This window comes from Rhipicephalus sanguineus, chromosome 2 (assembly GCF_013339695.2).
Source record: "Rhipicephalus sanguineus isolate Rsan-2018 chromosome 2, BIME_Rsan_1.4, whole genome shotgun sequence".
Lineage (NCBI taxonomy): Eukaryota > Metazoa > Arthropoda > Arachnida > Ixodida > Ixodidae > Rhipicephalus > Rhipicephalus sanguineus.
This window is the reverse complement of record NC_051177.1, coordinates 51,581,510-51,609,476: the sequence shown is the minus strand read 5'-3', so window position 1 is coordinate 51,609,476 and position 27,967 is coordinate 51,581,510. Positions and strand designations below refer to the sequence as shown.

At 44.4% G+C, this 27,967-nt stretch overlaps 1 protein-coding gene across 9 annotated transcripts in view; it reads left to right on the top strand.

Annotated features, from left to right (window-relative positions):
• Positions 1 to 27,967, top strand: part of LOC119382942 (phospholipid-transporting ATPase IA) — a 128,583-nt gene that overhangs the window by 76,982 nt on the left and 23,634 nt on the right. For all 9 annotated transcript variants that reach the window (XM_037650860.2, XM_037650859.2, XM_037650862.2 and 6 more), the window contains 21 exons: positions 910 to 992; positions 6,751 to 6,800; positions 6,969 to 7,038; positions 7,760 to 7,847; positions 8,067 to 8,119; positions 8,834 to 8,920; positions 9,052 to 9,099; positions 11,937 to 12,027; positions 13,405 to 13,469; positions 13,555 to 13,644; positions 14,169 to 14,251; positions 17,985 to 18,090; positions 18,731 to 18,808; positions 19,330 to 19,440; positions 19,534 to 19,608; positions 20,146 to 20,268; positions 21,047 to 21,125; positions 23,899 to 23,960; positions 24,092 to 24,148; positions 26,591 to 26,698; positions 27,249 to 27,337. In XM_037650860.2, the coding sequence (XP_037506788.1) occupies positions 910 to 992; positions 6,751 to 6,800; positions 6,969 to 7,038; positions 7,760 to 7,847; positions 8,067 to 8,119; positions 8,834 to 8,920; positions 9,052 to 9,099; positions 11,937 to 12,027; positions 13,405 to 13,469; positions 13,555 to 13,644; positions 14,169 to 14,251; positions 17,985 to 18,090; positions 18,731 to 18,808; positions 19,330 to 19,440; positions 19,534 to 19,608; positions 20,146 to 20,268; positions 21,047 to 21,125; positions 23,899 to 23,960; positions 24,092 to 24,148; positions 26,591 to 26,698; positions 27,249 to 27,337 (1,696 nt within the window). The remainder of the gene's footprint in view (positions 1 to 909; positions 993 to 6,750; positions 6,801 to 6,968; positions 7,039 to 7,759; positions 7,848 to 8,066; positions 8,120 to 8,833; positions 8,921 to 9,051; positions 9,100 to 11,936; positions 12,028 to 13,404; positions 13,470 to 13,554; positions 13,645 to 14,168; positions 14,252 to 17,984; positions 18,091 to 18,730; positions 18,809 to 19,329; positions 19,441 to 19,533; positions 19,609 to 20,145; positions 20,269 to 21,046; positions 21,126 to 23,898; positions 23,961 to 24,091; positions 24,149 to 26,590; positions 26,699 to 27,248; positions 27,338 to 27,967) is intronic.

The following is a 27,967-nucleotide window of genomic DNA, read 5'->3' as shown; positions in this document are numbered from 1 at the left end:
GCTGCTTGCATTTTATCCTTTTCATGTTCTCATGCATTTATATGCTAGCACGTATCAGATATGCTAAGATTCTATATTGACGGATATTTTTTAACAACACATGTTATTTCTAGAGCAGAAATGAGAATGCATACAACTTTCATTACTTTAACGCTGTTATGCTATCCACTTGCTCATTTGGAGTATTACATTTTGGATGGAGGTCTTCACATCACGGGGGTCTTCCGCACCAATTTTTAGTGAGTTTTTCTAGGGGAACTAGTGGTCATTAAATACTTTTTTAAATTACCTTGATTACTAGCTAAAAGTGCTTAGGTTGCTGAGAAAGCGGCAGTCATTGTATACATGGCACAATGATGAAATATGACTGTTTTTTGTTTTTTTTAAAGCTGTGCACTGTATTTTATTTCAAACAAACATTGCTTCCTTTGACATGTTCAGTGTGATATTGTCACGGGGTCATGGCGTGGACGAAGGCAGCAGTTGGCTTGTTCAAGACTAAACTTTTTTGGGGGGGCGAACCTGTGCCCAGTAAACGAGCAGTCAAACTACATAGTACACACACTGATAGCGGCGAACGGAGCGTCGGCCATCGATAATCTGATCTGTGGTAAGGCGCGTTGGTATTTATACATGCGACATCAAACATCTGAGCCTTATCGTTGGTGGCTGCATTAGTTGCAGAATATTCTCAACTGTTCCCCTTTGCGCACTCAAGCCTATAAGAAGATTCTAAAATAATCTGGAAGGTTCCCGGACATTAGGGCGCTGCTTGTGCAAGGCAGCGGCAACATGTGCAACAAACTAGTTACATAATAATAACAAAAGAAGCGCGTGGCAGTATGATGGTGCACAGATTGAAACAATTTGTATGATGTGATAAAATGATAGTCTTTGATCATTTTTCAGATGAAGGAGCCCTTGTAAAAGGGGCACGAGAGGTTGGTTTCGTCTTCACAACCAGGACACCAACACATGTGACAGTGAACATTGTGAGGCATCTTTTACTTAATTATTCTTTGTTTATTTCCTTCCTCCATACTTGCAAATACGGCATGATCCCTTCTTGTTGCTGCTCTAAAATTTTCGATATACTAGACTCTCTGTAAACAGAAATCTCTTAAAGGGAATTGTTGCTTAAAATGGAACAACTGCCTCTGATGTTATTGGTTTCATTCTTGAATTCTGCACCTCTGAGTAAACGGAGCTCCTGTTAAACGGGACATATTTTCCTGATCCCTTCAGGTTATGTTTGATGGGAGTCCACTGTAAATGCGCAAGCTCGACCTAGATTGGTTAATTGCACTTCTTGCATAGCGAATTGGCCACCCTTGTGCCATAAGAGGCAAGGGCTTTGAAAAGAGTTCTGAAAGCACCACCTTAGAATTACCGTATAAACGCGTGTAAGGGCCGCACTTTTTTTTCAAGAAATGAGGGCCAATTTTCAGGGTGCGGCCCATACACGTGACATTATTTTTTTTAAAGTAAAAACGCACCAGTTAGCGAACGAAGAGCGTTTATTGCAGTATACATTTCTTGCGACATACGTGCTCAATCGTCGTCACTCGGCGAGTCCTCAGGCTTGGAGTCCGAGATGAGATGGTGTGCTGCGAAGCGCCGTCACCCCACAAGCAGTCATCTTCCGTGCCATCCAAGCTGTTAGATATCCCGGTGACTTTAAAACTTCGGGACACAATGTCCGTCGACACCGAGCTCTACGCAGATAGGATCCACCGAAGTACAGTCGCCAAGGCTAGTCCCTTCACATGCAGCACGTCCGTTGTGAGTGCAAGACCATCATTCCGCACTTCAGTCACATAGCGGAGCAAGTCTTCTTCCAAATTGGGAAACTTGCACTGCTCTGCTCGGAAAGCGCGCTTAGTGCTGTTGGTGTTTCGCAAGGCTTCTTTTTGAGCACACCAACGTCGAACACACTTCTCGTCAACGTCGAATTTTCTGCCGGCGGCGCGTTTCCCATGCTCGAGAGCATACTCGATCACCTTCAACTTATAGCCAGCAGTGTAGCTATTCAGGTACTTGCCCATCTTGCCAAAACGTGAACGCCGTGTAGAAAACAAGCTAGCACGAACGTCATCGAACAGTGCAGAAAACTACAGCAAATGGCTAGCTGAACTGCACAAACCGAACAACGCGAACGCCATGCCAAAGTTGGTGATGCTAATGCCGATATGGATAGCGCTGATAGCGCGTTTGTATAGAGATGTGAGAAGCTAAAGATAAAATCCTGCTTTAACCTTTAGTTGGCGGGTCTATGAATACTAATAAAAAAGTTAAAATTTTTAGCCCACTTCATGAACATCTTAACACGAATAAAATAAAAAAAATATGATGATGATGATGATGACTTTGTGGCCAACCCTTCGCAACGGGTGGACGTGGAAACCACGCCCTAGCCAAACATGAAGCTCTACTTATTACCTGTTTTTCAGTAAAACGGTAGGGAAAAAAAAGAGGGAAAAAAAAAGAGAAAAAAAAAGGGGGGGGGGGGGAGAAACAGGAGCCGCTCTGACTGGGCAGCAGTCAAGAATGTCTCGCCGCAACAGCCGCTCGCCAGCATTCGAGGCGGCCCTTTGTCGCTGCGACCACGGCTCTGTCCACACTACGCCGACTGTCGTCTCCGCCGGCCTGTTCGAAGCCCAGAGCAGTTTCCAGAGAGGCACCATCCGTCATCGCTGGGCAAATGCCCTCACACCGCAGTACCACATGTTCAGTAGTTTCGTCCTGTAGACCACACACACGACACCGCACATCGCTCACGTCCTTGCTAATAGCCTTAAGGCGTACAAGTGTGCAAAGTGCACCAGCTCTCGCCTCAAATAGTAGCTTGCTGCCAAGGGAGTTGTCGTACAAGTGTACCATGCCAATACTGTTCTTGTGGCACCGATACACCGCTAGCGTCGACTTCTCCGACATGTTGTGGATCCAACGTGCCTCCTCTTCTTCCCGCACTCGTTCCCGCGCCTGTTTTGCCCACTCGGCGGATGAGTTTGCGCTGAGAGGGGCGCGAAAGAGGCCGAAATTGCTCTCGATGCGGTAGAGGCGCCTCACCCACGGGGTGCGCATGCATGTTGCAGACAGGTAGTCAAAAACACGCCGCGCCCATCTCTCTCTGGGCATGCAGAGCAAGCGGCCACGGTAGGCAATTTTGCTGACCGCCTCCCGAGCTTCAAAGCTCGACCAGCCGAGATCACCCTGAATAGCTTCGTTGGCCACAGCACCATGGCAGCCGAGAGCTATCTGGCCAACCTCCCGCTGTCGTCGCTCAAGCCATTCCCGCGTGACTGCCGAAAGGCATAGCACAGCATTCGCGAACGTCAACGCCGGCACATGCACTATCTTCCAAAGGTCCCGAACCATCACAAGTCGATTGCACCCCCAGAGACATTGTCGACGGAGGATGGACTGGGCCCGAAGTGCCTTCTGCCGGAGGATTTCCTCTTATTGGCCAAACAGCTCCGGTCCACTGGAAAGTTGCACTCCCAGGTATCTGTACGTCGCACACACCATTAGGACATCATCTCCGAGCCTGAGAGTGACCTCATCCGCACATGTGCCAGCGAGGGGGACCACTGCAGATTTCTTACAATTGAAGCGGAGCCCAAGGCGCGTGATTTCCGCCTGGGAGATGTGAATGAGGTCCTGAAGGTCCTGAGCAGACTCCGCCATCAACACAAGGTCGTCAGCAAAGGCGAGCCCCGGTAGTCTGCACCTCTCGTCTACCCCCACTGTACTGTATTTCAGCTGGAAACCAAGACCACTACTGAGGAGCTTTCGCTCCATGTTGGCCACATATAGAATATACAGCAGTGGGGATAGCGGACATCCCTGACGGAGACCTCTTGTGACCTTGACAGGCGAAGATTGCGCACTCCCGAAGTGGGCAATGGCCGTGTTGTCTTCATACAGGCGCTGCACCGTTGTTAGCAGAGGAGCTGGAAGATTCATTGTAGACAGGCTCTCAAAGAGTGCAGCGTGTGGAACATTATCATACGCCTTCTCCACGTCCAGAAAACAGCACAGGAGGGGCCGCTGCTCTGCCTTTGCAATCGACACGCACTCAGTGAGAGCGAACAAATTATCCTCCAGTCTCCGGCCTGGACGGAAGCCATTCTGCATCTCTGTAAGCAAATTTTTAGCCTCTGCCCAACCACTTATCCACTGTTTCAAGATGCCTGCAAAGAGCCTATACAGGACACTTGTAACCGTTAGTGGGCGGTAGTCTTCGATGAGGTCAGACTGGCCTCCTTTCTTTGGTATAAATACCACACGGCCAAGGCACCACTCCCTTGGGATTGGCGCACCTTCAGTGATATTGGAGAACAAGCCAGCAAGCTGTTCTTTAGTCTCCTTGCCAAAGACCTTGAGAATTCTAGCTGGCAAGCCGTCCAAACCAGGTGCTGTATGGGCACTGATCCGCTTCAATGCCCGGTCAATTTCACCCTTGCTGACCCGCCACCGCACACCCGACTCTTCGGTTGACAGCCTCTCCGGAAGGGGCCCGGGCACATGCGTGTGCGTTGGCTCTACTTGAGTCCCATCCTCGCTTCCGTCTGTATGACCATATAAGCGTAGCAGGTGAGCGGTGAGATGCTCTTTCAGCTCCATGACTGGTTCCCCTGTGGCAGCATTTCGCAGCTGAACAGGGCGCTTATCCTTCCAATCTAGTGACTGCACATATCGCCAGAACTTTTGCGATGATGCTTTGCCTTCTTCCCTTAGAGAGGCCATAAGACGGAGATTATGTTTGGCAATCTTCCCTTGAACCAGTGTTTGAAGCTTGTGTTTCAAGTCGAGGTACTCACTCCAAGCTTTCAAACATGCTTCTCCGTCTCCCTTCTTGACTAGGGCACGGTGGCGTCGGTTCGCCTCACGGCGGGCTTGCCATGCAGTTTTCACTTCCGCATCCCACCAAGGTTTGTGTGCCACACGTGTACGGTGCCTCTCCCAGACCATATGTTTTTGCATGACTGAGGACAAGGCCGCCACAAAGTCATCATAGGTCCCAGCTTGCTCTCTTAACGGACTCTTCTCGAAGTCGTCCGCGACACCCAAAACGGCTTGGCTGGGCAAGTACTTGCCCCGTTTCTTTCGAACGTTGCTGTGGGGCGCCGAGCTACCCGCGCAGTTGAACTCGATTAGCAGACGATTGTGGTCACTGCCCAAGCTGTGTATACCTTTCTCATCAATGTCCATTTGCCTGAACAAGCTATGAAGGCCTGCCGATATGAAGGTCAATACACGTAGCGCTTCCACGGGCACACCAGGTTACCTGGCCATAACATCGTGGTTCCAGGTTCGCGACGACGAGCTCCATCTTCTCACTCAGTTGTAGCATAAGCTGCCCGTTCTGGTCAGTGAATCCATCCAGTTCATTCACATGTCCATTGAAGTCTCCCACAATAATAACTTGTCTGTCTGCTGCCAGCTTTTTTGCATCCCTGTGGATGCATTCTGCTACCTGGGTATTGGCCTCGTGTTGCCCGCTACCGACTGTCATGTACACCACACAGACAGCAGTAGGTCTCCCCAGGACGTCACCCAGTGCCCACATATGATCCACACAGCCACTGTCTACGCTCTGCCACGGCATGTCCCGACGCCACAGCAGTCCAACGCCGCCTCCCTTCCGGTCATCGCCAGTTCGGCTTCTCCCTGCCCAGTGCCATGCTGGATGCACAGGGGGGTGTTCGAGATCACGGAGGTGTGTCTCTGCAACTGCATAGAGAGATAAGGACTCAACATCTAGTGCATTGTATAGTTCTGTCCATTTCTGTTCCCGCCTAGCACCATTCATATTCAGGAACCCGACTCTGAAGCTCCGAGGTTTGCGGTTGCGGCGGCGATGGCGTCCAGCGCTGGCTACCGCTGGAATCGGTGGGGGTGTCGCATAGGTTTCACCTGTTTCGGTCCTGCCATTTGAAGCATTATTTGACCAAGAGCCGCCATGAATGGAGCTACTCCCGACTTGTCCACCCACGGCCGGTGTTGGGTTGCATATGATGGACGGAAGCCTAAAAAAGTGCATAGTCGTCCCGTTTTCTTGCGACATCTATCGACTACGCCTAGAAGCTTACGCGCGCGCGCATTTTAAATACGTATTGGTTGAGGAAAGTGTGGGTGCGGCCCTTACACGGATTTTTTTTTTTTTAGAATATGCACTTCAAAAAAATGGGGTGCGGCCCTTACACGGGTGCGGCCCTTACACGTGTTTATACGGTATCTCACTAACTTGCCACACTGTCATAATTTTTTTTCAGTCTATGAAAGAGGCCAGTCAGTTGTTTGGTCATCTGTTGAAATGATTTCGGTTTGTTAAAAGATTGCAAAGCTCATCCCAGCTATGTCCTGCACACCTGCTAAGGTGTGGCTGATGTTCCAGTGATACTGTCATTGTAATGAATTGTATATAAAATTTTTCTAAGTGAATATTTTGGCTTTGTTTTGTTTGTAACTAAGCTATCTCTTCTTACCAAGAAGTGAAAAGAACAATAAGTAATCTGGCAGTCTAGGCTAAGTGCCTCTTTAGTATCCAAGTACAGTTATTATTACTGTCATCATATAATGACAGTAAAACCTATACAGTAATATCTGTACTGCGTTATAGTCACTGAAGTATACTCATTCATACATAATTATTTATTCAACAGGAGAATGTTTTGAGTCGCTGATGCTGTTTTTGCCATCATTTGAAAGGATAGCAATCTCAGTACTTTCTATATTTGCTTTCAGTTTGGTTCAAATGAGCAGTATGAGATCTTGAACGTCATAGAGTTTACGAGGTAAGCTTTTCATCTGTGCATGTTTACTTTTGAAGTAAAGCAGTATTCAGATAAGTGGGTTCATTCATATTCAGCAGTGTTTAATGAAGGTAGCTTGATTTTCTAGATGAACTGGGTTTCTTTTTTTCGATTTATTCATACACGCGTCATTTCATCCTCTCTCTGCAGTACCCGAAAACGAATGTCTGTGTTGGTCAGGACGCCTCAGGGCAAGATTAAGCTATTCTGCAAAGGAGCGGTACGTATTCGTTCGTCACTCCACCATGCGCTTCCTGTGGTCTGAAAGCTTGACCCCTGCAGAGCATGTTCATGTTATAAGAGGATGTTCTGGTACACCTAGCCCTAACTCACAACATTCTGTTGTCTTATAAACTAACCTAAGCCACTTTTTTGTTCACAAAAAAAAAATTGTAGTGAAGCATGCTGGCGTGTTATTACCGTATTTACTCGAATCTAGGCCGGCCCCAATTCTAAGCCAACCCCCGAAATTTGCAAGGCCAGAAAAAAAAAACTTAATCATTGTACTCGAATCTAAGCCAACCCTCCCCCCCACTTTAGCACATCATTTTTTCGAAAAACACATCGGCTTAGATTCGAGTAAATACGGTAGGTAGGTTGTCACACTTTCCAGTTCAAAGCCATGGCACATACGGTAAAAATGAGAGCACTGATAATTACGGTGGGCGATTCCCAGTTCCTTGCTTTTTTAAAATGAAACGCTTAAGAAAAGAAAAGAAAAAACATTTTTGTTAAGGCACTTGTAATACAGTTCTTTTACCACCGTCATGTCTTGTAAATTCCTCTGTAAAATATTTTGCAAGACCCCTGTTATCACACGTGAAACCTTCAGTAAATCGCTTTCTTGGGGTGTTAGCATCATGGAACTGGATTCTTTGTCTGGGGTGTCAGCCTGTTTTTGGTGGCTTGTGCTGTTTGACCCTCACATTATTGCCCTTCAGGACACTGTCATATATGAAAGGCTTGGAGCCGAAAGCCAGAGCTTCAAAGATATCAACCTCAAGCACCTCGAAGAATTCGCTTCGCAAGGTCAGTGCATCATTACTCGTGGACTGAATTAATTTACACTAGTTTTCATTTTATGGAAATGCATGCATGCACGCATCAACACTGCGTCAGCTGCATTATAGACATATATTTTGTACATAGATGAGCGTTCTTGCCTCAATCGCTAGAGGGTTCGGCTCGTGACTTTTTGTTTTGTGCCTCTGGTGTTACTGTTGACGTGACTGTCGCGTCTCTTTGCAGGTTTGCGAACTCTGTGTCTTGCGGAAGCAGACATTTCTCCAGAGTACTATGAGGTAGGAAATTTACTAGCTCCCTCAGTCAAGTTTAATTGACAAAAATACTTTTTTATTGAATCTTTCCAGCTTTGTTATTACCCATACACTGGCCTCTCCATCTACGTTGAAACTATAATTTCACTCTAACTGCTGCTTCTTTTCATGCGGATATTTTGCAATGAAATTTATTATCCGATTTTTGCCCTGCCTTGTTTAGTGTAACACCTGGTGTTGCTAAATGACAATTTTGTCAGGAAGAGATGAAAACCCACCATTTCATGCCAACGTTCACTTCGGGAAAAGCAAGCTGGTGGATAGACTTTGACTAGTAATGCCACCTGCTCACAGATTAAAAAAAAAAAAAAAAACGTGAATAATAGTGGCAGCGACATTAATGAGCTGAGCTGCCTTTTAGTAATCTTAAGAAATCTATTTGTAATCTCAACTGAAATGCTTAAACAGAACAATGTTCAAGTTAACTGCTGCTAGAAGTAATCTGTTCAGTTATTGTGCAGCGTAATAAATGTGGGAACTTTACTCTTTAATATATAATTTGGTATTTTCTTAAATGGCTGCTTTTTTCCTTTTGGTGTATCATCTTTCCATATGTTAGCACTGTGTCAGTGTCCTTGCCATTCAGCATGCTGGAAAATGCATTTACAAAAAAAAATTCTGATCCCAATTTTCCTTGTTTCGAGACTCATGTTAGTGCACAATTTTCAAACTTTCTAGGAGTGGAAGAACACGTACCATAAAGCGACCACATCCCTGCAAATGAGAGAACGCAAGATCGATGATGCCGCGCAGCTCATTGAGACGGTAAAGATGTGCACCTGTCAATGCAGTTAGAGTGTCGGAATACCTGTGTAAAATAGTTGCGAGAAAAATTGAGCCTGATGAAGTGCTATTCTTCATATTACTTTGGTCATGGTGTTTTGTTCTGATTGCAGAATCTCTCTCTCCTGGGCTCTACTGCCATTGAAGACAGGTTACAAGATGTAAGTATTGATGGTGTTCAGGGTGCTTGAATTATTTGGCAGTAGCTGTTTTGGCCTAGATCTCCCGACTCACATGATTTATTTGATGTCGTATAACTATTGTCATAAGAATGAAAAAGGGGTGATGGGCTCGTTTCTTTTGTTAAATGCAGCCTAATGAAACCGACAATGAAGCTAAGAAAGATGTAGGGGACATGTTTTAACTGTGGTATAGTAATTATGACATAAATGGAAACGAAATAAAGTGGATGAAAAATCAGCTTGCCGCAGGTAGGGACCGAACAAACAACCTTTGGGTAATGCGTCTGATGCTCTACCAATTGAGCTACAGCGGGGGTCACTTTTCCATCAGTTTTATTGGGTATTTATGTTTTGTGTAATCTTGAGAGTGTTAGCCGTCACCGCTCGCAGCCATGACGGCAAGTGTGGAACACTCTTTTGTTGTCATCTGGTATCACGTAGCATGTGATCTTACTACAAGCTGGAAGCTGACCAATGAACCCTCGTATACTACTTAAGGCGTAAAGTCTGCTGGAACGAGACCCTTGCTATGAATGTATGAAACATGGAACTCTAAAGGTTTTCTTATGAATTAATTGGCAGACCCTCGTAGGTAGAGATTGAGAAATTGATTTAAGAGCTGTAACAGGTGCTCTTCATATAACCCCTCTTTGATGTGGTTCCTCCTGAGCCCCGTGAATCGTTAACTGCTCATCACAGTCGAGTGTTTCTGCACTTACAACCCAGATGTCCTGGTTAGTGGATAAATGTCAGGCCAAGGATTCCCTCTAAGGGATTTCTTTGACAGTGGCTTTTACCAAAGTGCCACTCTACACATTTAGGTTTGCTGAAAACCATTCTTTTCCTACAAAGTGAGCATGAAATTGTAAACTATGACGACGCTTGTCGAAGCTTCTGAACGTTGATTTCATAACAAGTAAGATGCATGCTATAAATGTCTTGTGAACCTACTTCTGTGTTGTAAAATACAGTAGACTCTCATTAAAAGGAACCTGAAGGGACCAGGAAAGTGTGTACCACTGAAAAGGAGTTCCATTTAAAAGGAGTTCCATTATCTGAGAGATGAACATAGCTGCAGAATCCAAGTATTAAACCAATCATAATAGAGGCAGTTCTTCCATTTAAGCAGCAAATTTGTTTAACCCTTTGAGGGTCGAATTTTTTCGCGAAATCCAGTCCAAAAATGTGTAATTTTTTTATTGTTGAAATAAATTCTTCAGACGATTTTATTTCCGGAAAAAATTGTCTAAAATTTTTTTCGTGACCGTAAAGTGACAAAAAAATCATTTTTGTTGTTACATACACATGGTTTATTCGTAGTAAAATCAAGCAAAATCCTGAAAGAAAAGAAGCTTAACAGTTTTTTATAAATAAAAATTATGCATTGTATTAAACGTAGCTCACAGACATACATAAATAAGTGCACCAGAGTACTTTTCCGGTTAAAAATGTTCGTGCTCTAACACTAAAAACTTTTCAGCGTGTGATAGTCATTGAAGCATGGCTCGCCGTGCACGCTTTTCAGATGTCGCTCCGTGATCGTCATCGGAGTCTAAACTCATCAAAAAATCCTCGTCTGACAAACTGAAATCCAGTGAATCGGAAGAATCGCTGCTCGACTCACCGGCAGCAGAGCAACTGGCGCGTGCTTCCATAGCGTAAACGAACTGCGTCAGTGAGCGCACGGAAGAAAACTCTATGGTTGTGCGCCCGTCCGGAAAGCAAAGCGAGTGAAAAATCTACAGTAATCCTTCGCCTTATCGCCAACAAGACGTAGTTAGTTTTTCCGAGACCCCAAAACAGGAAACGCAATCACGGCAGCGTTGTTTGTGTTATTTAGCGCCGCACGGAAACAGATGTAATCGCGCCCCGGGGTGCAATAAACGAGAGAGTAACAAGTGGTCACCCTTTGAGAGATTAGAAACCAAACAGCCATCAGCTTTGCGGGCGCAAGAAGCGAAAACCACCCGAAGGACGAAATCGAAACCAGCCGCACTGCGTGCGTGCGTTCCGACGTGCAACTTAACACCGCTGCACCACTTTGGAAGCAAAAAAAAAAGAAAGACGGAGAGGCATCGGCGCATTAAAAAAAAAATCCCACATATTCCCGAAGCGTGGCAGCACATTCCAAGCAAGAGAAAGGATCGAAGAAGGCGCGTGTTTGAAACCAACCACTCCGCGGGCGTGCTCGGTTGCGCAAGCGATAGCCGGCGCGCCATTTTGCGAAGCATAAAAAAAGCAACAATGGAGAGACATCGGTGCATGAAAAAAATTCCACGTATTCCCGAAGCGTGGCAGCACATGCAAAGCAAGAGAGAGGATCGAAAAAGGCATGCACTTTAAACCAGCTGCACCGTGAACGCGCTTGGATGGGCAAGCGATAGTCGGTGCGCCGTTTTGGGAAGCAAAATAAAAATACAACGCAGAGACATTGGCGCATGAAAAAAATTCCACGTATTCCCGAAGTGTGGAAGCACAGGCCAAGCGAGAGAAATGATCAAAAAAGGTGCACGTTTTAAAAATAAACGCTATGCCGTACATGTACGACGAAAACCCTTTGGTACCAGGAAGCTTCTGCCGTACATGTACGGCGAAAACCCTCAAAGGGTTAAGAGATCTCCGTTTGCTGAGAGTCTACTTTATAGGTGGTGTGCTATTCTGTGCATATTTTTTCTTAGCTACCTCTGCAATCAAGTCACATCAGTTCTTCTAGTTCTCTGTGATGCCATTCATGCAGCTTGTCAAGTTATTCGATATTAGTTTAAAGCAAGGTGCCACATTAAAATAGTTTTCGTTGTTCTTTCTTCTGCAAATAGGGTGTTCCAGAAACAGTGGCTGATTTGCTGAAGGCTGACATTAAAATTTGGGTGTTGACTGGCGACAAGCAGGAAACTGCCATCAACATAGGTACACTGATTTATCTTCTCCAATCACTTCAGAATTGTTGCATCTGATTTTAAGCAACATGATCAAACCATTCATAAAAAGAGAGCAGAGTTATAAATTTTGGATAAGCAAATCACGTATCTCACTGCTCAGGTTAGTTTCTTGGCCTAGGTGGTATCTGTTTGAATTACTTCATGAATCAAACAACTGGGATTTAGAATTTTTTGTGCTTTCTTGAATATCATCCAAGTAACCAGCACCAATGGTGGGACACTTGCAAGCTGATTTAAAGACTGTCAGAAAATTTTTATTTGCATTTTCATTCAGTGCCGTAACTATCCAATTTGTACTTGCCAGTTTATCTCTTTCTGGCACAATGGTTACCCACGGTAACCACCTTTTCTTCATTTTTTTCTCTTGAAGCACACGAGCCCCTCGCGTCAGATTTTATACGGCACGTTTCTAAAGCTTTCAACATAGTGACAGAGATGATGCCACTTCGTTTGGGCTTCATTGTTACGGGTTACGTCTGTTTTCATCCGGCTGCCGTCATCTTCAAGGCGCGCTACACGATGGACCCGAGATATTTTTACAGAAATGAAAGTATGTCCAGTTCTTATTAAGTTGATAGCTTAGGACAACACGTTGTATAAGTAGCTAATACCAAGGAATCCAGAAATTAAGAGCTGTACTCAGTCAGCACAGAGCACTGTGTCGCTGAAGTTGGTGGTCACCTAGTGACCACCGTGCATGAAGGGTCTCGGAAGGCTGGTAATATATTATTTTTTTATTGGTGCTTGGAGGAGAAGTTTTGCGAAATACTTTAATGAGCCTTCAAGATTGAGATGGATGTGTGGTGTATACAATGTTCCCATGCTCCTGCAGAGAAAAAAGCACTGTTTTGCAGCCTTCCACCAAAACTGCCTGGTAGACCTTTACTGCATGGTGGTCACCTGAGGTGACCACCTCATATCTTTTGAACTGAAGGTGCCAATTTTTTTTGTGAGGAAATCATTTTCTCAAAAAGAATTCACCGTTTCTTGCATGAAACTCGGTTTCCTGCCAAAAATGCAGTTCTGTGCATGAAAGAGTTAGAAAGAAATCACTACTGAAGCACCAATATTCGTCTTTAAAGGATTACAAGCATGACAGAATTTAATTTTCAAGCAGAAAACCTGCACTGAAATTTATAAACACAAGGGCTCCTACAGGCCCTTTGGTAAATTTGTGCATATTCTTTTTCGAGTGCATCCGGTTGCTTACTAGCACAAAATAAATTTCTACTGCAAGACCACTTCGCTAGGCCGATCACATACCGTTTCATGTTGCCCACATAAATATGTCGCTTCTCGAAGATGTCTGTGGGAAAATGTATCACCGCTGCATCCTTTGTTTCAGGATACTCAACAAGGCTGATCTCTCAGTCAATGCCACTTCTAGTCATTAACGAAGATAGTTTGGATGTAAGCCCATGTTCTTTTCATATTTTTTCATCATGATATCATTCCTTTCTGTGGCGTAAATTGTGCTCTTTCGTTTTGTCCTCAGGGCACACGAGAAGCCATTCGCAAGCATGCTCATGACTTTGGTGACCTCCTGAGGAAAGAAAATGAGATTGCCCTTATAATTGATGGAAAGGTAAGAGGTCTGAGGCGCGTTTTTCTTCATCCTTTATTTACCTAAATACTGCTTGCTTTTGTCTTTCCCATGATGACCAGTGGGGTAAAGAGGGCGCTTTTATCAAAAGCGGGCAGCGGTGTTACAAGTAACGAGCAAGGAGAAGTCGTTAAGAAATGTCGCTGGAGGCCAAATTTTGATGTTGACGTGTCCAACCATACTAGCTACTACTAGTACACACAATATCAGCAGAAACCTACGATTGCGATGCTGTTATGCCTTTCTTCTTAAGGCATTCTTGCGTGTGCTCCAAATCTTATGCCTGGGAAAACCTGTTAGTCATTTCCTTCAACTGCAGATGTCCTTTTTTGTGTCTGTATGCAATGACTATGGTTACAAAGGAAGTGAGACAGCATTTGAGAAGAAAGCATTCGCAGAGCCCTATAAGACTTTCACAAAGCTCTTATACCCATTAATAATGTTTGCCGCTGAGTGTTAGTGCAAATACACCAGGAAAGTTGCAAAACCAAGTACTCTCTACGCAGACGCTGAAATACGCGCTGTCTTCCGATGTTCGGCGAGACTTTGTTGACATTGCACTTTCCTGCAAAGTCTGCATCTGCTGCCGGTAAGTTGTCCTTCCGAATATGAGAATGATACACTAATGGCTCCCAGAGCATTTCATGTTCGTCGTCCATGTATTAAAGGGACGCTAATGGCAAATGTCAAGTCATCATGGACTATTAAAATACCATTTCTGAAATCTGACAGCGCTCGTTTCATGCCGTAAAAATTAAGAGAAAGTCATGTTTCAGGGGTCCGCATACACCTAGTGCAATCGAAACCACCCGAACCAGAGTGAGGAGTCATGACATTGCATATGTGATCACCGTCCCTTACTGCCCGACAGCTAGCGTTAGGATCTTTTGCGTAAAATGCAAAAGCATGGCTGGAAACCAAGTCTGCTACATCACAAAGGCACGGCACTTTGTCTTACTTGTACAGTCGAACACGGATATATCAAACTGAAAGGGGATCGTGAATTAGTTCGATATATGAAAAATTCGATTTAAAAACATACAGGTCCTGAGACCTTACCAGTGGCGGACGATCACCTACAATCAGTGCATTCAAGAATGACAACTAATTTCGCACACACGATGCAACAGAATGTTTTATTTGCGTGAAAAAAATCGCTTATCTTGGCCTGCTTCTTCGTCTTCGAAATGAAGTTGAAGACGCTGGCCTCGATTTTATCGAGGCTGTCCAGGTGCGACAGCCCGGTTCCCTCCATGTCGCCGCAACAACGGCGAATCAAGCCGAACGCTGCCACCACCTCAGCGACAGAGTGCACGCGTGTAGCCGCCGCCTCGTCCAGACGATCTTCGTCGCCACTTGAGCTGTCGGCCTGGGCATCCTGGGTCCCTGCGACTGCAGCTACAATGTCCTCAGCAGCGATGCTCGCAACATCCTGAACATTGCAATCCGCTTCCACAACATCGTCCGCAGACACTTCGGGTGGTACGGCGGCTGGGAAGAGGGACGACAACTCACGAAATGCGTCGTCTATGCACTCGTCGTCGCAGTCTTCACCGGTTTCCGCAAGTTCCGCCGTCACGAAGCCTGCCTTCCGGAAGCAGTTGGCCACAGTGTCCGTCTTCATGTCTCGCCAGGCGCCCGTCATCATTTCAATGGCACCAGGCAGGTGAACCTTCAGCTCGGTGCCCATGCGGAGGTTGATCAGCAAGGAGTCGCCTCCTGTAGCCCACTTTGAAGGACTTGATGATGCCTTGGTCGAGCAGTTGCAGCTTCACTGTCGTGTTGGCCGGCAGAAACTTCAGCTCGATGTTTTTGAACTCGCAGGTGGTGTCGTGGGCCGAGCAGTTGTCCACAAGAAGGCAAGCGCGGCACCCCAACTTGCCCAGCTGGACGTCCCACATTTGCAGCCATTCTGTAAACAGCTGAGGCGTCATCCACGCCTTCTTGTTCGATGCGTAGCGAACGGCGAGGTGCTTAGAGTTCTTGAAACAGCGCGGTGCCCTTGATTTCTCGATCACAAAGGGCTGGAGCTTCCGAGACCCATCTCTGTTGGCTGCCAGCAGAACTTTACTCATTTTGCCACCGTGAGACGTGCTACCCCGGACGTCGAGAGTCTTGCATGGCAGGATTTGCTAAAATAGACTGGTCTCGTCGGCGTTGAAGAATTCCGCAAGTGAAAACTTCGCGGAGATTTCCGGCCACTTCTTTGTCATCCACTGCTGGATGTCCTGGCTGCTTACGGCTTCGCTTTCGCCAGAAAGGGTTTTGCCGACGATGTAGCATCCACCCGGTGTTGTCGGCAAAATTGTCTTCACCAAGAGCAGCGGCAAACCATTTGGCCTTAGCCATCAGCATTGGGCCATCCACAGGAATGTTCTTCGTGCGCACTTCTAAGAACCAGGCATAGAGTGCCTGTTCTACTTTCCCGTGGGCAGGAGCACGCACACGACAGGCTCCTGACGTTCGCTGCTCTGCCGCCTTTGCCTTGATATCTGCGTTATTCTTCAACAAGGTGCTCAGCATGCTCCGTGGTATCCCGATGTCGTCCGCCACCGCCGAACTTTTTTTGCCCGCCTCAACATGCTGTATGGCTTTCAACTTCGTCGCAAAGTCAAGGTTCTTGCGCTTCTTGACACTGGCCATTGCTACACGAGAAGTCAAAAATTCAAGCTGTCCGCATCGCCTTTGCACAGCACGCACGCAAAAGAGGAATGCGGTGGTATGCGACAACTCATGGAAGTGGACTACGCCAACAAAGCGCTCCTGATCAGTCGCGATGGTGGCGATGGCTACCCGGGCTACTTGTGAGGGCAGCAGCGATGTACGAAAGGCGCGAGCTGTGGTTGGCTGATCAAAACTCACAAAACGGCAACAAGAAAAAAAAAGAAAAAGAAAGAAAAAAAGGAAGCCGCCGGCTCCTTCGTTCCTGCTCTAAAAAAAGAAAGAAAAGGCGAGAGGAGGAGGCCGCTGGCTACTTTGTTCCTGCTCTCCGAGCCGACGGTAATGCGGAGAAAGCATGACAAAGAGAGAGAGAGAGAAAAAGAAGAAAAAAAGCCGTTCCGCAAGTTGGAGAATGCGCCGAACAGGAGTGCAGTCTGAGCCCTCTCGCCCTGATGTTTTTCGAGCATATCGGGTGTTGGCGGAGGCGCAATGCCGCGAAGGTCGCGGGGCGTAACAAGTGCCGAAGCGCGCTTTCCAGCTTGCGCGGTGTTCGATATATCCGATGGCAGGTAAAAATACCGTTCAATATAAACGTGCGAATTTTTATACTTTTACAGAGGATTTTCAAGGGGATAATTTACGAATTCGATATAGCCGAAAATTCAATATATGTGGGTTCGATATATCTGTGTTCGACTGGTTAGAGTGTGTTACGGGAGTGAGCAAAGCCAGCACAGAACTACACAAGATTACAAAACCGCAGCTCAGAGGCAGCTCAGAGACGGGTGAAAACATAACTTTTTGACCGCTCAAATTGTTGTCGAGGGTAACATAAAAAAGTTGCTTTATTTTCCAAGAATCAAATAGAAACACTCAAGTAGCATTTTACTCCATCTTACTTGTTTACCTTATTTATGAACACTTCTGTGCTATATTGACAATATTACGCTGAATAATTGCTACATACGTTATGAAGCTAACACTAAAATATACTGCTGGAGTCTCAAATTATGTCCTGCTTTTGCCCTCATTTCTCTATCACTGAAGCAGTATTGTTGATAATTTTGAGATATTAGACTAGGGGTCTCAAACTGACCTCAGCTAGTGGGTTACAGTCACAAAATTTAGCTCCGCAAGGGCCAGGACAGGGAAGAAGACAGGAGGACGGCGGGAGGGGGTGTAGTTAGTACGCTAACATCGTCATCTGAAGGACGGCCTTTCCCATATTTATGGCTCATTTCTGTTGGGGACTTGTTGTCAGCATTCAAAATATATCGGTGCTGATCTCTAGAATTGCTACAGTCTGGATGCCGATTCTGAAATATAGAGTTTTCGGTTCACAGCTATGTTTTATCGCATGGTGACCACATGGGATGCCTGATGAAAAAAAAATGTTTGAGACCAGTCATGTCTGTGTAGTTGATGAACATAGTATTAATTAAGAAAATAAAACGAAAGTATGGGATGAAGACAGTCACGTACGGGTCGGGCCGCTTGAAAAAGGTCCGTGGGCCGAATGTGGCCCACGGGTGACATGTTTGAGAACCCTGTTTTAGACATTTGTGAACATTAATCTGTCACTGTTGTCTAGATTAGTATTTGCTTTTATTGTCCATTCAAGCATTAGGCGAGTACTGAGATTGCTTTATTGTTCTCCCTAGGGTGTCTCCAATGCAGAAAGCTGAAGTAGTGGACGTGGTTAAAAGTTCCACTCATTGTGTGACATTGGCCATCGGCGATGGTGCCAATGATGTCGCCATGATCCAGGCAAGTTCTTAATTTAAGAACACCTTTTGATCACTGGCAGTTGTATACTGCAGATGAATCTTGTGGGAGCTTTGTGATCACAAGCAATAAACCAAACATTTCTCTACTTTTGGCAGTAACCCTGAAAGTAAGCAGCTGAGCTATAATCTGCTTGTCAGTTGTCAGCACTTGGAAGCAGATGTGTAGTTATTCATTCATTCATTCATTCATTCATTCATTCATTCATTCATTCATTCATTCATTCATTCATTCATTCATTCATTCATTCAAGCAGAGTGAGGGCAGTACAGTACGTGAATGTACAAGGTCAAACTAATCTTGAAATGAAATTCACTTTTGTTTGACATTTACCTTGATTATTCGCTGTCAAATGCCTTTTCCTTGCTGGATAGGCTGTTATTGAGTTATTGCGCTTTGCATTTGTTATTACTAAATAATAAACAGAAAGGAGGCTTCTGTGCTACAAACAGTAACACTTTTATAACTGAGATTCTTGTGGGATGAATTATTTATAGGTAATCAACTCAGGCTGTAACTCTCTGCTACTAATGCGCTGTGGTGTCCTCTGTACTTATGCTTCATTAATTAGTGTGAGTGTCAACGCTTTCAGCTGAACAACAACTTCCTTTTCATTTTGCAGTCTGCACACGTAGGTATTGGCATCAGCGGCATGGAAGGCTTGCAAGCTGCCTGTGCCTCTGACTATTCGATCGCGCAGGTGAGGGATACTGTTTTTGCAAAATTGTGTTCTATTTTGTTTTGTTGTGAAGTATAAACAAACTGCACAAAGCTAGTTCAGCAGTGCACATTTATATAAAACCCCGCATGTGAGAGCTGCACAGCCAATCTGCATATTATCTACCAACACCTCTTGTTTTTGCTTCTGATTTTAAACTAATAGATATCTCTTTGAAACTTGAAAAAGGTGTAAAAGTCTACTAATTGCCAGTGGGTCACAATGCTTTTGAGAGTCGTAACAAGCAACCCACCATTGGTTCTTGAAGTACAAGAATTCTGAAAAAGCTCAGTTGCAACCAACACGTTTAAGCGCAAGACATGTTACTCGAGTGTGTTTAAGGTTCTTTATAAGGGAGGAAGTGCACGGTGGTTGTGAAGCTTTCATCGCATAGTCTGCTAGAATAGAGGCTAAGCTTCTTAATAAGGCTATTTTCTAAGCTTTGATGGGGGCACATGTTTAATCAGAATTAATATCTCTCTTGCATTCAACTCCCTGTGAAGTTTCGATTTCTGCGCCGTCTGCTGTTCGTTCACGGCGCCTGGAACCACAACCGAATGTGTCGTCTGATTCTCTACTCTTTTCACAAGAACATCTGTCTTTACGTCATTGAGGTGAGAACTCCTTTGCTTCTGTGTTCTGCCGAAACCTTGCTCAGTTTTTGACTGCTGCGCACAAAACTGATTTGCGTTTGCTCTTATCTGCAGTTGTGGTTCGCGGCAGTGAGCGGTTGGTCTGGACAGACATTGTTTGAGAGGTGGTCAATCGGCATGTACAACGTGGTGAGTAGAGCTTGTAGTTTAGTCCAGTGGATAGGATAGGTGCAGAAAACAAAATTAGTGCTTGTGTCACTAAACGCCTCTTGTCCTCAAGCTACGGTGCATGTGAGGTATTTAAGAACACGACAACTTCTAGAAAAGCAAGACTATTTCAGTCAAGAACTTAAATATTTGATCCCTATGTTTTACAATGTTTCCTTTACCACTGTATCCACGACTTGTCGTGCAACATGTTACAGTATCTGTTGGCGACATTGCATGACCTACCCCTCCATTAATTCCTTGTAACCTAGACTAGAATATCATGAGTACTCCCACTGGATTTTTTACATGTGCTACTGTCTTCTGATCTCTTAAAATCGGAGCTGTCAATTTCTTTCCACTGTTCTTTGCACTGTCATTAGCTTCCATTCAGCTTTTTTTGTTAGCCTGCTCTTTTCAGAGTCGGAAGTTAGCATCGGTAGCATGCTGTGTTACACTTTTAAAATGATATCAGTAAGCTACTGCAAGTATATTGCAGACAATGATTTTGCTTTGCAGATGTTCACCGCCGCTCCTCCCCTTGCCATCGGTCTCTTTGATCGCACCTGCAGCGCAGAAGTGATGATGAAGTATCCTGCCCTATACAAGTCATCTCAGAATGCTGAAGGCTTCAATGCCAAGGTAAGATGGCATCATTGATAGTTGTATTGTAGAATTTTGATAAAACAGCTGGTCAATGATAAACACTCCTGTCAGGCTGTAGAAAACAAGCTTGACGTCATTTCTCTTTCAAGGTAGTCTCCATGTCAGAAAGATGTCAGACAGTTGTGCTCAGGCACAGTCGCGATTTGGTCTAACAATGGAGAAGGAAAGTAAAAATGCATAAATTGTGAGCTTTTCATTCCTGCTTTAGATCATACATTCTACAATTTCCTTCTTGCTTTTTCTTGTTGTTACCCGTCGGTCGAAACCAGCAGAGTCCCATACCAAATTTATTAATGTAAAGCCTAACACTTCTTGAGGCACTGCCCCAGTCCCTTCCCGCATTGGATCTTGATTTGTAAAGGACAAAATATTCTATTGAACAAAGGCATACACAAGAGCAGATTAAGTTTAATGAAATTGACAGTGAAGATAAATATTAATGTCAAATGAAAGCTTTCATACTTGGTCATTATAGAGACTAAACATTTTTTAGGAGTAGTCTTAGTACTGTATGCAGCACCTGGAGGTACAAACGTAAGTCTGATTCCTGTAAACTCCTGCCAACACTTCTAATGTGTCTTACGAAAAAGCAGGAATTACATCATGAGAAAATGCAGTTTTTGTCAGTTTTGTGAAGGCCATTTCTTTTTTTACCAGCGTTACCTTATCTGTTGGTGCATCATAGCCACTGTTGCTTTTACACTGCAAAACCCAACGTAACTGACTTACGTGCGACTTGGCTGCCAACTTACAGGTTTTCTGGGTATGGATCATCGATGCAATCTACCACTCAATAGTTCTCTTCTGGCTGACCATGCTGGGAATGAAGCAGGGCAAGTCATACTTTTACCCATTTCAAATTGAATCTGCAGCTAGAGCTCAAGTTGTAGCTGGCACCATAGCTCGTGTAATTGATAGCTTGCTCTTTAGAAACACTGGTTCCCAATACAGTCGATCCCGGATATATCAACCTCGAAGGGGATCGCGAGATAGTTTGATATATCGATTATTCGAAATATGAAATATGCGTATTTAAGGCTTCTATTACTTCATTGTAGGTCTCGAAACAGTTTTCGAAATTCGTAGCAAGCGCTAACATGACGATTCGCTCACAACTAGTATGCTAAATAACTAGGTGGCAACTTTTTATTTTGCAAGTTACTGCACTTTATTTCGCACGGAAATAGTGCGTAAACTTGTCCTTGTTCTTGCGCACTGTCAAGTTCATCAAGTCATCCTAAATATCATTGAAGCTTTCCAAATAAGCAAATTCAGCACATTCGGCCACAACAGCGGTGATTGATGCTGAACACTGATGCAAGCTCTTCATAACCGCACGGGCCCACCTCCACGGCACCGGCAGCGTCAGCCTTGATCTTGGCATTGGTGCAGTCAGAAACAGCGACGTCGTCATCTGCACCGATGAAGTCGCTTGCTGTACTCCTGTCCGAGAGCGTGCCCAGAAATGCTAAGTCGCAAAATTCACTGAGGCGCCGTACGCCGTTGTCAGCGGTCATGACGCACCCAAAGTCACCAAATGGCACCAAAGCCCGCAAGGAAATGGTTCATGACGGTTCTTTGCTTGACGTCGTTCCAAGCACCAGTCATCATTCTATCGCTTTGAGCGGGTCAATGTTTAGTTCGTCTCCCGAATGAGGATTTGTCTGGAACGAAGTGAGAAGTACATGAGTCCTGAAGCCGTAAGACAATGCTGCCCACAAACAACGAAAAAAATGTCCCTGCCACCGTCAACATCTTGGCGATGGTGATGGCACTTATGGCTTTGTAGCAAGCAACCGCTGCTTTGCACGAAAAGCAAGAAAAAGTGTAGTCTCCGAGATGTGCATTTTATAACCAAAATCGGCAAAAATACGTCACGACGTTGCAGATCTCGAAGGCCATGCTTTTCAGGCCCTCATGCCATCGTGCGCAGGCAGGGAGGGGAATGTAAACATTGCGACGAGGCTGCCGAGTATCTCCGCATTCATCTCATTTTGGTGCCTTCGGCAATTGGCCCCTTTGAAAAACACTGCCCACGCGTGACAACGTACAGATTGCGCGCGCATCAAACAAGCCGGTGCATTCACAAGCGCTGCGCAACCAACCAGATCAACGTAATGCAACGACACCGCCTTTTCGTCTAATGCGTGCGAAGAGTAATCGGAACTTATCAGTACGCAGCCGAAAATGACCAACATTTGTTAGAAAAAATGCACTCCCTGGAGTTCGGTGCGGCGCAGCGTTCGATATATCGGATGTTTTGCTGTGCAGGAGTTCGATATACATGTGCACCAGCCGTATAATTTTGCATGGGAAATTCAAGGGGATTTTTGAACTGTTCAATGTAGCCAATAATTGGATATATCCGAGTTTGATATATCCGGGATCGACTGTATTTGCTAACCAACAACCTGCATTACGCTGTGATGCCCCACGCTTTGCGGCTTTTCACTTCAGTGCCTTATGCAATTTGATTGTAGCTCATTATTAATAATGTGTTAATTGATGCTCCAGTTCTATACCAAAATCAGACTGATACATGTTGGTACCTCTAGCAGCGTGAACTGCACAACTATTAGAAACAATCTACAGTTCATTTTATACAATGCAATCAATGCTACGAAGGTTTGAGAGACTTTCCTCACTACTCGCATTCTTCACCAAAAGATAGCGTGTTACATACGAAAGAAAGTTATTGGTATGCACTACATAATTTAATATGACATGATCTCACACTTTTATGTCACAAAATATGTTGGAAATATTACATGGAACTCATCACATATCTGAGCCTGTTTAGCACCAAACGAGCAGAGTGGTCAGTTTATGTGACCATACAGGTAATGTAGTGACCACAGCGCACTGCTTGTGTTTGCAGTCAAATATAGGATGTCACATAGCGTAAGTGGCAAAGGTGTGCAAATCACGTGTGATTTGACGTAACTCTACAACCAACAGGTTGTAGTCGTAACGTGTGGTCAACTCATTTTTGGAAAGCATCATCGATCCAAAATGACTGCACAGTGAAACATGTGGAGTAAGGAAACTACGCGTGTTTTTCTACATCATTGCTTTCCGAGTATGAAACTCAGTATAGATGCTCGCAAAGTGCCTGCTAGGCTGACGTTTAGTAGTGCAGCGTCTCATACTTGCACCAGGGCCTTATGACGTATCAAAATTTTCTATCCTTTGAGCAGATTTTGTTTCCTGGCCTGCTGTGTTAGCTTAGCTCTCACCTGCAGTTATCTGTTCATAGCATCAAGCAGCTTGGGATATCGCAGAACATCATCAGAGGCATATGATATTTGTATCTAAGGAATAAACTATATGTACTAATAACCCATCAATACATACAGTAAACACTCCACTTAAGTTTAGCAAACTATGGTCCACCTGAAACTACTGAACTTGGGGCGTATCTGCACGTCTTGATGGTGATTTCTTCATTGGAGAATTCTATTTAAAAGAACATGCACCTTATACTTGAGTCATCCTTGCTACCTTTAGATCTGGTGTAGTTAAATATACTGTTACACAGTGATATGCTCATCGCTCAAATAATAAATTACTATGGAGTTTTGACTCACGCTGATGTTTATTATGCAGACGTTGCCTGGGCAAATGGAAGAGATGGCGGATACCTCATGTTTGGAAACATGGTGTACACTGTGAGTATTCTAGCTTCATTGTACTTTTTTTTTTCTGTAGCTATCAAAATTTCTATCCGATCAAGAAAGTGAATGCCCGTTGTTTCATTTTTTTTTTCTTCTAACATGTTGTGTGCCTGCTCCCTTTCCAGTATGTCGTGGTGACCGTGTGCCTCAAGGCTGGCCTGGAGATGAACTCGTGGACTTGGGTAAGGCTGACCTGGCTTCTTTATGTGCTTTTAAAAGACACTAAAAGGGATCATTAAGACCAGCTAACCTTGTATATTACTAATTAAGGGGAGATGCTACTCGAAGACACTTTTTCTTTAATATTCACCCTAGAGCAATGAAACTTGAGCTGCTTATAGAACTTTTTATGCTGATTTCAAATATATAATTAGTTTTCTTGCAAGTTGCATACTTTTAGTTCTGCAACATGACAAAGTGAAAAACTTAAGCCTTTTGCCCCCCCCTCTTTTCAGACCTAATCTTCAATAACTTTTTACAATTGATAGTTGATAATGTTTCAAATAAAGTGTGGAATGCAAATAACTAATTAGGAAGTCCATACAAAATATGTACTAGACGTGAAAAATTTTAACGTGGGAAGTTCATATTTCTCCTACCCTAGTAAAAGTTTACATAACCTTTTTTTATTATATAATAAGAATATTGAAACTTAAACAAGATAATTGCATTTCTCGTACATTGGAAAAAATCTGGGAAAATTTCGTGCAGATCTGAGCACCAGAAGTACCCGAAAAAGGAGGGGCACATTGACAAAAATGGCAAAATTTGTGTTTTGAGAAAAACGAGTTTTAAAGTCAAAAATGCATGTTTATTTATCAAAGATGTCATTGAATGCGACGAAATTTGTACACAAGAAAGAACAATCCTCCTTGTAGTGGCCACTGCCATTAAAATGCGCCGGCACCATAGGTTTGGCCCTCACGGCTCTTTCGAAATGACTCCTCGACAAGAGATTTTTTCTTCAGCGCACATCGACGAGCCCTTGCTTCTCCTGTTAGTTTTTGAGACATTTTTTTCTGGCGTGTGCTGTCCCGTGATGAGCCAAGAGCAACCAGATCATGAGGCGGTAGCATGCCAAGCTCTTCCAGAACACGTTCAAAACTGGAGTGCCCTTGAATAAACCAACATGTTCAGTGCTGTCATATCAGCAATCAATGAAGACTCGTCGCTCTGTGATTTTTCTTCGTCTTCGAAGAGTCCGATCTTTTTCTGGGAGGCACTCACATATTCGAATGTTGCGGCAAACTCGTCGGACGCATCGGCGTCACTGCCACTACGCCTTGCGGCAGCAGACGATCTTTTCGTGGTTTGAGTGTTCGGCTTTGATTTGCGCCGGCGTCCTCGAAATTTGTGTGCCGCGTGAAACTTCACAGGCCGGTGACCGCGCTTCCTACGGCTTTCTTCATCCATAACGGATAAGCACTCGAGAAAAGCGTTGTTCAGCTGCGCTGCTCGACGAGACACGGATCCTGCAAGTAGGCTTCACAGCATACACAGGCGCGCAGCGGCCAATGGCGGCTCCCGATCCGTACCACGTGATTTAAAGCCAGTCGCGGCGCTCGAAAACGGCGGCAAAAGCATGCTTCTCTTTATTATTTCTTGTGCTGCAGCAGCACGGGAAACCGTCGTTATTTGAAGAGTGAGGCTCGGCTCTTCGCCTCATGCGGTCGACAATGGCGAGCGGCGGCGCATTATCAGCGGCAAGGTGCTCGAAGATGACACACTTTCGGCCTTTTGACAGCCACCTTGTGCTCTTTAGACGCAATTTTAAAGCATTTCCAGTTGAGTCTCGACATTGATTTTTTTTTTCAGAACAGTAGAGGTACTAATCTTAACAAAACAGGTGAAAACAAAAAATCGATAATTTTTTAGAAAACTCGCGTTTTTCGACTCGCATCTCCCCTTAAAAGATACAAAGCCTGGCATTTACTGCTAACAAAGCGATAAAGTTAGCCAAACAAGGCCAAGAACATTTGCACTACAAAATGGAGAACTAGGTTGTGGTAATGTGTGTCTTCATTTTTATAAAGTGGCAAGTACTAGTTGCAAACCACAAGTAATAAGGACCATTAAGTTACATTTGAACTTTACTTTCTTTACATCTATATTGCAATTACTAATACACTTAAAACAGTACAGTTGAAGTCCTCTATACTATCCTTGGCTTCATTATCTGCTGGTTTTTATTAAGGTTGTGTCAAACAAAGAAATGAGCCCTCAAAATTCACTTCATTTGAACTTGAGAGAACTCTTGCATCACAGTGCACTGTGAGCAGTTAAAAGAAAAAGAAGGAAAGTTTGGCCTTCATTTTACATTGCAGTAACTCTTTTCTTCATCAATAAAGTTCTGATGCTGTAAGGTTTCAAAGAATCTGCCTATAGTCTTAGTTAATGTAGTCAACTAATGAAGGGTGCCGTCCCTCTGACTGCCTAGTTTATATAGTACTTCCTTTCTTCACCCACTTCCTCCATTTCATTTTCCATTCCTCATGCTGCCCCATGCCTTTCATCTTTACAGTAGCATCTTCTTTTCTTGTCTACAGAATGGTGAATGCAGATTGTTGATAGTTGTGCTGCAGTAACTATTTTTTTTTTCTCTCTGTCTCTCCTTTTATTGCAAGCCCGTGCACATAGCCATTTGGGGAAGCATTGCAATGTGGATACTGTTCCTACTCATCTACTGCAACATGTGGCCGCTGCTACCCATTGGTCCGGACATGGCTGGCATGGTGCGCTTAGATAGCATTGCAACTTTCATCCTTTCTTATTAAAGTAGCCTTGGCGGTAACCTTTCCTGATGTTTTTGGGACGTAAAATCACAGATATTATTATTGACCTTTCCTAATGTGAATTGGATTATGTTACTATTGCTATTACATTATTAATGGCATCTGCTATTGAGGGCTAAGGAGTTATAAAAATAGTGCAACACAGTAGAGCAATGGAAAGAAAATTCCTGTAAGTCACATTAAATCAGTTGATAAAAAAAGTGGCCAGGTGTGGTTTGAAGTCCACTTAAACTGAGCATCTTTTTTACTACCTCTGAAATACACTTGATTACCATTTTTATGCGTGTATGCGTATCTTTATATGTAGAAACACAATCTAAGTGAGCCATCTCTCCCCCTCCCATACTTATATTAAGAAATTGCGCTGCTTAGGCTTTCCCGTTCCTTTAGACCCAGGCGAACATATGCGTCTCAAAAGCACACTTAAATGATAACTGATAGAGTAACAAATTACTTTGGGCTCAGGCTGCGTCGTTTCCCTTTCTTGCAGCACGTCATGATCTTCTCGTCCGGGATCTTCTGGATGGGCCTCGTGATAATTCCCTTCATGGCACTGCTGGCAGATGTCATTGTCATTGTGTGAGTGCTGCTGGCCCTGATTTTGTTAGAGGAATGCCTCCTCTTGCATGCGAAGTGTTGCGCAAACGATTGAAGTGTGAGAAAGATGGTAAGAGTACACGGCACAGGGCAGTAGGAGGGCAAAACACGGACACGAGAGAAACAAAATAATATTTGTGTTGCCCTTCCCATTCTCTTGTGTTTTGCATGAAGTGCATGTTTAGTGAGACAGCCGTAAGGCTGTTTTCTTTCTTGTGTAGTTTACACTGAGAATGCTTGCATAAACCAAGACTAAATGTTTACGCAGCCACGTCAGGCTGAAATTTGCCCGTCAAATTGTGTATGTAGATGGTAGCCAGTCACACTGAGTGATTTTTATGAATCCTCTGGGCTAGATGACTAGATAGGTAAGTGACAGAGCCTGATCAGCTTGGCAGGTTGCATGTGAACACGATACAGTTTGTTCGGTGTTTCATAATGAGCAGCAAAAAACCACACATGTCATGTGCGAGACTATCACTTCTGCTTGAGCTGCTGCCTCCCCGTGCTAGAAACAAAATGTTTATAGGCAAATGCTGCCTTGTTTTAGCTGTCTCATCCCTACATTTGGCTGTGCTAGTAATGTTCGATCGATGCAATCAAGTGCACTGT